This window comes from Syzygium oleosum, unplaced genomic scaffold (genome assembly GCF_021117445.2).
Source record: "Syzygium oleosum isolate NSW1041296 unplaced genomic scaffold, Sole_v2.1 Sole_v2.12, whole genome shotgun sequence".
Lineage (NCBI taxonomy): Eukaryota > Viridiplantae > Streptophyta > Magnoliopsida > Myrtales > Myrtaceae > Syzygium > Syzygium oleosum.
In genome coordinates this window covers 7796838-7807204 of record NW_026607496.1, presented here as the reverse complement: position 1 = coordinate 7807204, position 10367 = coordinate 7796838, and the positions used below count along the sequence as shown (strand labels likewise).

At 40.1% G+C, this 10367-nt stretch overlaps 1 protein-coding gene across 1 annotated transcript; it reads left to right on the top strand.

Annotated features, from left to right (window-relative positions):
* Positions 1–8677: 8677 nt before the first annotated feature.
* On the top strand, positions 8678–10367 carry LOC115672197 (40S ribosomal protein S15a-2). The gene is made up of 3 exons (XM_030593978.2): positions 8678–8940; positions 9629–9789; positions 9981–10367. The coding sequence occupies exons 1-3, from the start codon at positions 8811–8813 to the stop codon at positions 10077–10079; spliced, it is 390 nt and encodes a 129-aa protein (XP_030449838.1). The 5' UTR covers positions 8678–8810; the 3' UTR covers positions 10080–10367.

Genomic DNA, 10367 nt, shown 5'->3' with positions numbered 1-10367 from the left:
GGTATTATCATCATGCCCAGTTTTCCCTTACGCATGTGTTCACACGATAGAGGTTGCTTACTCTAAGGCTTCGTTGGTAATTATTGCTTATATTAATTGAAATAAGAGTTAATATCATAAAAAATCTTAAATTGGTACATTTATAATAAATTTATTGTAAATTAATTTTTTTATCACCAAAAATTTCAAATTGGTACAACTGTGACAAATTTACTCTCTTTTAACTTTCGTTAAATTTTATCGTGAAATTGTTAAGTTAGATGACATGTGGCAATTGACGGGTATGCCAGTTTAGGATTTTACCCCTCTGTTTGTCACATATTTACCAGTTCATGATTTTTTGTGGTATTAATCCAATTTAATGGAGGGTAAATTTGTCATAAGTGTACCAGTTTGGGATTTTTGGTGGCTAAAAAATTAGTTTGGGGTAAATTTGTCATAGGTGTACGAATTTGGGATTTTTAGTGATCAAAAAACTAGTTTATAGTAAATTTGTCACAAGTATATCAGTTTGGAGTTTTTCCTGGTATTAATCTTTGAAATAACTAGTTAATAGAAATTTTTTTCATTATCGATAGTAATTTATGTAATGGCAAAAATATTTTTTGTTTATTCATTTTTGTAAGCGATACGAGCAATCATATTTAAAAAAATATTTTTCAATTAATTCATTTTCTTCAAAACAAATGGAACTCAAATAGATGTATAATTTTTCCATATGTAGTTTCCTTGAAATTTTAATTTCTTATATGCAATCTCATCCGACTGAATTTACCCTTTATCACTCAAAAAGAAAAAAATCCACAAATTATTTATTCAAAATGCACTAACACTTCATCCTCCATAATACCTTCGACATTACAACTTGCTGGTGCAATGGAAGAAATAGTAACATTATGCATAAAATTTGTAACCCTTCGTATATTGCTAAGCGGAGTCGCCAGTCAGTATTGGCTCTTAATATCTTTCCAAATCCAAAGTTTGGATAATTTACAGGATGCAAAAATCATCATAAACTTAGTTATAATAAACTTAAATACTAGATTACAGTCGCCACCAATCAATTTAGGAAAATCTAGTTTGATTGACACTAAGGCTTAGGCGGCAAAGGGACCTAAGTACTCTTGTGAAGGAAATTGGGCAACAAAAACTAGAAATCTTCAGTTTGGGCAATTCGGTTATGCGTGAGATGGATTAGCATCCCACAAAGTCCTTTCAGTACCGCAGACCTATTTTTGGTTGACTCATAAATTGGGAGAATTACCAAAAAAGTCCTAAACCTAGCACAATTGTGCCAATTCAGTTATAAACCTCTTTTTTTTTTGCCAATTGAGTTCTAAACCTTTTGCATTTGTGTCAATTCAGTCCATCCGACCAATTTTAGCCGGAAATCGCTGACATAGATGCCAGTCGTCCTACTTGATGCGGTCAGCGCTAATGTGGAAATTTTTAAAATAATATTTTAATAATATTTTGAATATTTTTACTTTTTTCCTTTTTTTTCTTTTTTTTCTTCCTCCAGCTAGTCGTCGGACCTTGGTGATCAGTCAGAGGCGAGAGTCAGCGAGGTCGACCTCACTCAAGTGGTGATTCTCTCCCTACACTAAGGCAAGACATGTGATTTACCAAAAGAATTGGTAATATTTGAAAAGCATCTCGAGAGTCCTAAGAGCTCAAAAGTTAAAAGGAAAATATGAAAACTAGGAGACATGGAAAAAAGAAGTGTGCCTAGTAAAAGCAAGACTAACGCCTATGAAAGAAAATGCAGTAAAAGCAAAATGTTTGCATGAAAAGAATTTTGATTTCGATACAAAAGCAATTAGAAAAGAGTGAAGCTCATGTGTTTCCAAAAAAACAAAAAAGATTAGCTGATGGACTCTCGAGGCAGGTTGGATTTCAAGAGTCAAAATGACCACAAGATTGGATGAATTGGTAATGATGCCAAGATAATCACCAACTCTTTAATCCCCTTTGAAAAATTTTAAGCCATTTTTAGCTTTTCTCCGAACCGACATTACAACCTTTTCACAAAGTTTTTTTTTGATTAGCATGGTTCGAGTGAAATTAAAGATTTCCAAAAGACACTACCGCTCGAAGGAGTGGAAGCAATCATTTCTTGTCTTATTTTCGAGGTTCTTGACTTGTAAACCCGATGAAGATATTGAATTCAATATTTCTTTTTTGGTCTCAAAGCAACTCCCCTTTTTCTCTGAAAACCTTTGACATAGGTTATATGAGGTATCGCCGGTGATCAAAATTGACTTCCACATCAATGGATGGACCAAATAGCCTTTGAGAATAATTGTGAGAAGACCTTTCTGATTAAGGTACTACAATTCAATATTTTAACAAACTCTTTGAAGGAAGTCGAAATCATCTTGTTCAAAACTCTCATTCAGGGGAATTTTGACAATCGATGAGATTTACCAAAATCGGATGACAATTTCATTGTCCAACAAAAGGCATTTGAAATTTCCAATTCCAAAATAAATCTGATAACTTTCTACTATCAATTTTACCAAGTATGCTTTTTGCTACTAGTTTACACCATTTTTGACATAATCCGTTGGATGTGCATATACCATCTTAAAATTTCTTTGGTGACTTGCACGTACGGTGAGCTTTAGGCTGCGCATGACAACCATTCTGTGCCCGGGAACAGATTCTGGTCAGAAATGATTCTTTTTGATTTTGTGCCCGGAATTGATTCTGAGCATTTTAAGGCGTTTGTTAACGGCCCAAAATTCCATCCCTGGAATAGAAAAAGAACAGAAATGCGTTTGGTAACGCCACAAAATTTCTTTTTATTAATAATATTTTTAAATATTTTAATATTTCTTTCTTTTTTTTCTTTTCTTTTTTTCTTTTCCTCCTTCTTGGCCATAGCATGCTCGCCGGCCATGACCGGAAAAATATTTTTTTATTAATAATATTTTTATTAAAAGTATTTTTTCTTTTTTTTGGCCATGGCCTTGTCGCCGGCAATGACCGGTAAAATATTTTTTTTATTAATAATATTTTTTATTAAAAATATATATTTTTATTTTTTTTGGCCATGGCTTGGTTGCCGGCCATGGCTGGTAAAATAATTTTTTTATTAAAATTTTTTTTATTACAATTTTTTTATTAAAAATATACATTTTTATTTTTTTGGGCCATGGCCTGGTTGCCGGCCATGGCCGGTAAAATATTTTTTTTATTAAAATTTTTTTATTAAAAAAATATATATTTATTTTTTTTGGCCATGGCCTGGTCACCGGACATGGCTGGTAAAATATTTTTTTATTAAAATATTTTTATTAAAAATATATTTTTTCTTTTTTTTGGCCATGGCCTGATCGCCGGCCATGGCCTGTAAAATTTTTTTTTTATTAATAATTTTTTTATTAAAATTTTTTATTAAAAATATACATTTTTAATTTTTTTTAGCTATGGCCTGGTCGTTGGCCATGGCCGGTAAAATATTTTTTTATTAATAATATTTTTTATTAAAAATATATTTTTTTTCTTTTTTTGCCATGGCCTGGTCACCGGCCATGGCGGGTAAATATTTTTTTTATTAATAATATTTTTATTAAAATTTTTATTAAAAATATACATTTTTATTTTTTTATGCTGCTCTGTTTGGCCAGACTAAAATATTTTTTTATTAATAATATTTTTATTAAAAATATATATTTTTCTTTTTTGCCATGGCCAGTCACCTGCCATGGCAGGTAAAATATTTTTTTTATTAATAATATTTTTTATTAAAATATTTTTATTAAAAATATATATTTTTCTTTTTTATGGCCATGGCCTGGTCATTGCCATGGCCGGTAAAATATTTTTATTAATAATATTTTTATTAAAATATTTTATTCTCGTCGAGATCCGTGAGAGGCGGTCCTCGGGGACATTATAAGCTAAATTAAAAATCAAGAAAAGGAAGAAGAAAAAAAATTGATTCTCAAAATTGTTCCAATCGAAAGCTACTTTTTTTATTCTGATTCTATTCTCAAAGCGATTAGGAACAATTTTTGACAAAATTGTGCCAGAATCAAAAAATTAAACAAACGCATTTCTGTTCCCAAACTGATTCTGGGAACAAAAGAACAGAATCAAACACTGTTTGGCAAGTTGTCATGCGCAGCCTTAGCAGCCCAAAACTCTTTCAACACATACAAACTTTTCCCAGTAGCACTGTCATCTTAATCACAGTACGGAGAGTTTTTGCAACCCGAAGTAGGGCTGTCAATAAAGCCCGGCCCGCCTCGGACCGGCCCGGACAGACCCGGCCCAGCCCCGAAATTTAGGGCTTCTTCGGGGCGGGAATAGTTTTAAATTTTGAATATTATCTTTATTTCGGGCCGGATCGGTCCGGGCCGGGCTTTTTTGACAGCCGGCCCGTGACTTAAAAAACCCTAGCGCATCCTCCTCCTCCTCTTCTCTTCCCTCTTCTTCTTCGCTTCGCCTCTTCTTCTTCCTCCTCCTCCTTCACCAGACCATCATAGCCTCTCTTTCTCTCTCTCTCTCTCTCTCTCTCTCTCTCTCTCTCTCTCTCTCTCTCTCACCATGGCGGAGTAGGCCGAGTCAGAGGTGGAGTCGTCGAGCCCGTCGGCGGTGCCAGAGGACGACGCGGTCCCGGCGCTCCACGAGAGCGGGGTCGTGGGGCTGTTCCTCGCCGAGTCGCCGCACCTCTTCGCCGGCGACGCGGCGTCGCACCAGAATGAGGACCCTTCGATCGCGACTGCCGGATCCCCCATCCCGGCAGCGGTAGGAGGGACGTCGCCGCCGCCGCCGAGGAAGGGGGAGCGGATGCTGCGTGGTGGTGGTGGGGATCCCGCCTGAGGCGCATCAGGAGCTCGGCCACCATCCTGTCCTTAGCCATCGGCGTCCTCACCCACCCGTCCTTCGCCGCCATCGCTGCCGGCAGCCGAGAACCCAATTTACCCACCTCCTCCTGCTCTGGAGAGGCGCCACCGCCAGCACCGCCGTCCTCTCCCTCCAGCGACTCCCCACCTCCTGCTCCCCCAACTGCAAACCCGAAAACCCGGACCTGGTTTCGTCGTGGGTTCCGTCGTGGGTATGCGGGCGACTGGCTCTTGTTGTTGCATCTTCTAATTGGCTGTGTGAATTGTGAGAAATTTTAGGAAGAGCAATGGCTCTGGGTAACGATGATGTTGATTCTTTAAGCTTGTATGAGCTTCAGCTTCTGTTGCTAAGGGCAGTATGGAGCTTAGAAATGAAAAAGATTGGTCCCTGTTTAAAAAAAAAACCATAAACTCGACCCGGACCGACCCGACCCGACCCTATTTTTGGAGTATATGCTGAATAGGGTCTTGGGTCGGGGCAGGTCGAGTCAAGCGTGACCCTGTATATTCGGGTCGGGTATAATGAAAGCCCGACCCGACCCAACCCATTGACACCCCTAACCCGGAGTTCTTTTGATGTACACATGGCGGGCTTCCGTAGCCCATGGTGCTCTTCTTCTGTCAGATGTCCAGGTAACATCTCGGCAATTTCTAATAATGATTCGCAGGTTTAGTAAGCTTCTGCAGCCTCGAAGCCTCTTCATCACAACACAGAGAGCTTTCGCAGCCTGGAGTTCTTTTAATATATAACACGGAGAGCTTCTGTAGCTCGGAGTTCTTTCAATATGCAACATTGAGAGCTTTTATAGCCTGGAGTTCTTTTAATACACGCACGGCGAGCCTCTACGAACCGAAGTGTCTTCCCTCCATTAGAGATCAAGGTAATTTCTTTGGAAATTTCTTTAACAAGTGATTTGAAGGTACGACGAGCATCCATAGCCTGGAATCATTCATCGTAGCAAGAGTTCCCCAATGGAGACAACTCTCAGTAGAGGAATTACCTTCAATACGACACTGAGAGCTTTTGCGAAAATCAATCAGAAATTGACTTTTCCCCAAATTGGGAATTTCAACTTTCAATCGGCCAAATCCAAAATTAACTCATTTCTAGTTGTTTTTTGAGAAAACTTCCTTTACGTCATTTGATCAAAAGGTCATTCCGCATCCAATTGTCAAAGCAATTTTGAGATTCCAAGCTAGAGATAAATTTTCCCAATTTAGGCCGTAATTAGGGGTGCTGATCGATTCTTCATGACTTATGCAATTTAGCGAAAATTGAGTCCAATTCATTAGAGATAACTCAATTCCAATATAATTTTTGAAAAAATCACAACAATGGAACTTAATTTGTTCAATTTGGCCAATTAAGGATGGACAAAATCAAGTCGAATTGACCCAATTCGCTCTGACCCATTGTCGTCTAACAATCAATTTGACCAAATCGAGGTTCAATTTGGCTAATTGAACTATTGGTCTCAGCCTGTATTGCAATCTTGACAAAAGCTCCGTTCGTTTGGCGGAAAATGTTTTTCAAGAAAACACTTTCCGGGTTTTTCGGTGTTCGGAGAGCGGAAAACATTTTTTCTCAATGAGGAAAAATATGAACAAATTTCTGAAAAATGATTTTCGATTTTCAAAAGCGGAAATCATTTTCTGCCGGCCTCCTTCTTTCCCCTCCGGTTGCTGGCTACTGGTCTTTGCCCATGGTGATAGGTAACCCTAAACCCTAGCTTCCCTTCCCTTCCCTTCATCCCCATTCTCAGCTATTATCTCTTTGCTGCTCACTCTAACCTCACAGTAGGCCTTATACATACCACTCCTTAGTCATGGCCATGGGCTGGTTTCGGCCCGGAACCGGCCCGGTCAAACCCTAGCCCGTCCTGTTGACTGGGCCCGCGGTTCGGAACCGGCCCGGAACCGGCGGTTCCAGGCCCGGTTCCAAAAAAAAATTAAATTTAAATTTTAAAAAAATTTTAAAAAAAATTATAACGAATTATAAGGTGCTTAATGATAATTTATTAAGTTCAAGCCCCCTCATTCTCTCTTTTTATTCCCAAATTTGATTACAATTTACATTTTGATTACAATTTATATTGAATAATTCATTATTTTATAATTTTATTATTTTTTTATTTAATAACATGGGCCCAAACGCTACGTCTGAAAAGCCCAGTCACAGGTCAAGTCGAAAGCGTGCCCCCCGTTGACTCGTTGACCAATATATAGGGCTTCTTTTTATATATGCCTTCGCGTGGGGGTGGGGGAACAAATCGAGCTTCGCACTTTTACCAGTTCGTCGAGACTGTTCGAGATCGAAGCACCGAAGTAATCTCGCAGGAGGACGAAGAAGCTTCGGGTCGAGGCAAGAGGTTCGATTTCTCCTTCCTTTTCGGTTCTGCTCTTCGTTTGAGTAGTCTCTCTCCAGATTCTTAGCTGCTTGATGCGTTTGAGATTGCCCTATAGTTTTTGGAGATTGCGATGATGATGTTGACGATGATGTTGATGATGATTGTTGCCGGAATGTATTTTCCCCTTCTTGTCACCTCCCCGATGTGCCGTGAGTTTTTTTTGCTGCGATTCTTTCCGGGTTTTTTTTTTCTTTTTGTTTTTGGGTTTATGTTTCTTCGATTTGGGAAATGGGAGCTGCGGGGTTTTGCCCGGTTGATATGCTGAAATGTGAAGCTTTTTACCTTTGAACCTGCATTGATGGCCGTTCGGCCGTGGCCTATGTTGCGCCGACACCGACACACTACACGTCAATTAAAAAAAAATACCATTTTTCGACACGTTTGAGACACGTATATTAAATATATATTTTTAATAATTAAATATACCATAATTACCAAAAACAATTGATTTATTATAACCCATAAAACCATTAAGTTCCAATAAAAAGATGAACTTGACTAGTTTAGGTTCCGTAAACTCATCCATAGAAAGAAGCACATTTACAAATTCAATTAGGGAAACAGAGTAAATGCCATATGCAAACTTCTCTTCAAAATTCATGTTCTCATATTCCAATACATGACGCTATCTAAAAATGTTTGTCCCTTTAAATTCAACATTTAACAATAAGTCAAAAAAAACAAAAAAACTATCCACATTTCACCGTAAAAAAAGACGCAGCCCCACCCATCTGACCTACCCCACCACTTTTTCCTTTTCCCCCAACCCACCCCACACACGCCCCCTTTCCCCGACTTCTCCCTTCTTCCCAGTTCCCAGCCACCACAATTTCTTTCGAAACAGAGAGGTGTACCTGCAGCGAGCGGCGAGCGGCGAGCGGCGAGCGGGAGCGGGAGTGGGAGAGGGAGCGGCGAGCGGCGAGCGCAAGCCGCGAGCACGACTGGCTAGCGGGAGCGGGAGCGGGAGAGGGAGCGGCGAGAGGCGAGCACGAGCGGCGAGCGGCGAGCGGCGTGGAGGACGGGAGTTCGTCGGTCGAACAGAGAAGTAAAGAGGTAATCGTGTTTTAGCCCTAATTTGGAGGTCGACGCCATTTATTGTTCTCTGTTTTTATTTTTTTTTACAAATTTACTCTTCGGACACGCCGGGACTCGCGTGTCGGAGGCGTGTCCGGACAGTTGATTTCGTGTCGGAAATCCGACACCGTGTTGACCGCGTGTCGGAGGCGTGTCCACACGTGTCGACGTGTCCGACACGCGACACCGACACGTTGGCCATTTTAACGTGTCGGTGCAACATAGAAATGGCTATGCTGAAGCTTGTGCTTTTAGTGGAGTGCTCGGCACGGCTCGTGGGCCGGTCCAAGGTTTTAATTAACTCACGAAATTATGATGGAGGCCTCGCCAAGGCAGAGAGCGACAACAGAAACCCTCGCCGCTCGCTTGCCCGCCCGCCCGCCCGCCCGCTCGCTCGCTCGCTCGCCCGCCCGCCGCGAGTCCGCGACTGCAGAGTTCTGTGGCGGAAGGTTTTGCTGAACGTCGCTCGTGAGAGATGGGACGAAGGATACTGAACGATGCGTTGAGGACGATGGTGAATGCAGAGAAGAGAGGGAAGGCCATGGTGGAGCTGCGACCCATCTCCAACGTGGTCTCTTCGTTCCTCAAGATCATGAAGGACCGAGGTTGAGTTTCTTACTTCCTTGCCCCCTCCTCCCTTTCCTTTGCTGCATTTTTCTTTCTGGGTTTTCTTTCAAATGGAAGAATTTCTCTTCAATTGCCTTGCCCCCACTGTGCAATTCCGAACAAAGCTTCTTACCAAACAAAGCTTCAAGTTCATTCTTTTGTTTAACATAATGTTAGTTGACTGTAGTATGAGTTTTGGAGATTTAGATTATTCTTGCCATTATGTGAGGAGTGGGCTTTTTTGGTTGGAACTTATGGAGAGAGGATATACTACTACAAAGGTAAGTCCGTGAAGTGCTTTGAGGTTGGGCGGTAATATCAGCTATGCCTATATGCTTGCACAAAAGAACTACCATAGATCAATCAGTTGTGCTTCAAATGTTTTTCTTCGGGCTGAATGGTGGTAGGATTGAAGGTGGACCAGTTGGAGAAATTTATAAGTTTATGATTAAGTAAAGAAAGATATCACGATTTTCATCTGTCTCTCTTTGAGGTGAAGCTTAATTGCGTGATTGTGTTTGTTAACTAATTCTATTGCTGGCCCACATACCACTTTAATTCAGTTGACTTACTGATTATGATAATCTATTTGGGCCAGATCTATTGAGAAAAACTTTTGTGTTGTGAGATTTTTTTGAAGGGCTGATTGGTAAATAAGAGTTTTTCGTTTTGGTTTTGTTATTTCAGGATACGTGAAGAGTTTCCAAGTTCATGATCCCCACAGAGTTGGGAGGATAACTGTTGAACTGCAAGGCCGGATAAAAGATTGCAAAGCTCTCACTTACCGTCAAGATATCAAGGCTAGAGATATTGAGCAGTATAGAGTGAAAATGCTTCCAACACGTCAGGTACTTGAAAATTTGACTTCTTGTCTGGTCTACTACTTCTTGATGCATGCGAGTTTGTTGATGGTAATGTCTTGGATGGTAGAAGCTATTTCATGTGCTAGGGTTTAGATGACACGCTTGTTTTTAGCTGAAAGAAATCTTTGTTAATTGATTGTTTACTCTCTCTGTCTCTCGGTCTCTCTCTCTCTCAGTGGGGTTATGTTGTTATTACAACACCTGATGGCGTTCTGGACCATGAAGAAGCCATTAGAAGGAACGTGGGAGGCCAAGTTATTGGTTATTTTCATTAATCATAATGTGCTCTCAAAATACAAGATGGATCGCGAAGTGATTAACAAGAGAAGATGATGCTGTTGAGCAATAAGGCAATGATGTATAATCTGTCTCCCTGCACTGGTGAACTTGATTGAAGCTTCGAATTGGTTTTGTTGTATCAGTTTTGGGTATGATGAATGGCAGATGACCAGGGTCTCATTGTCTTAAAAACTTTTCACCCTCTCTAACTATTATTTTACTGCTTTGAAATTTTTTGGAAGCAGGACTTGGTTCTTGATTCAGAAGAAGATTGATTTTTATGC

Coding starts and splice junctions, on each gene's coding strand:
- LOC115672197 (XM_030593978.2), top strand. CDS start 8,811: ATGGGACGAAGGATACTGAACGATGCGTTGAGGACGATGGTGAATGCA. Junction 8,941..9,628: donor CAAGATCATGAAGGACCGAG/GTTGAGTTTCTT, acceptor TTGTTATTTCAG/GATACGTGAAGAGTTTCCAA. Junction 9,790..9,980: donor AAATGCTTCCAACACGTCAG/GTACTTGAAAAT, acceptor TCTCTCTCTCAG/TGGGGTTATGTTGTTATTAC.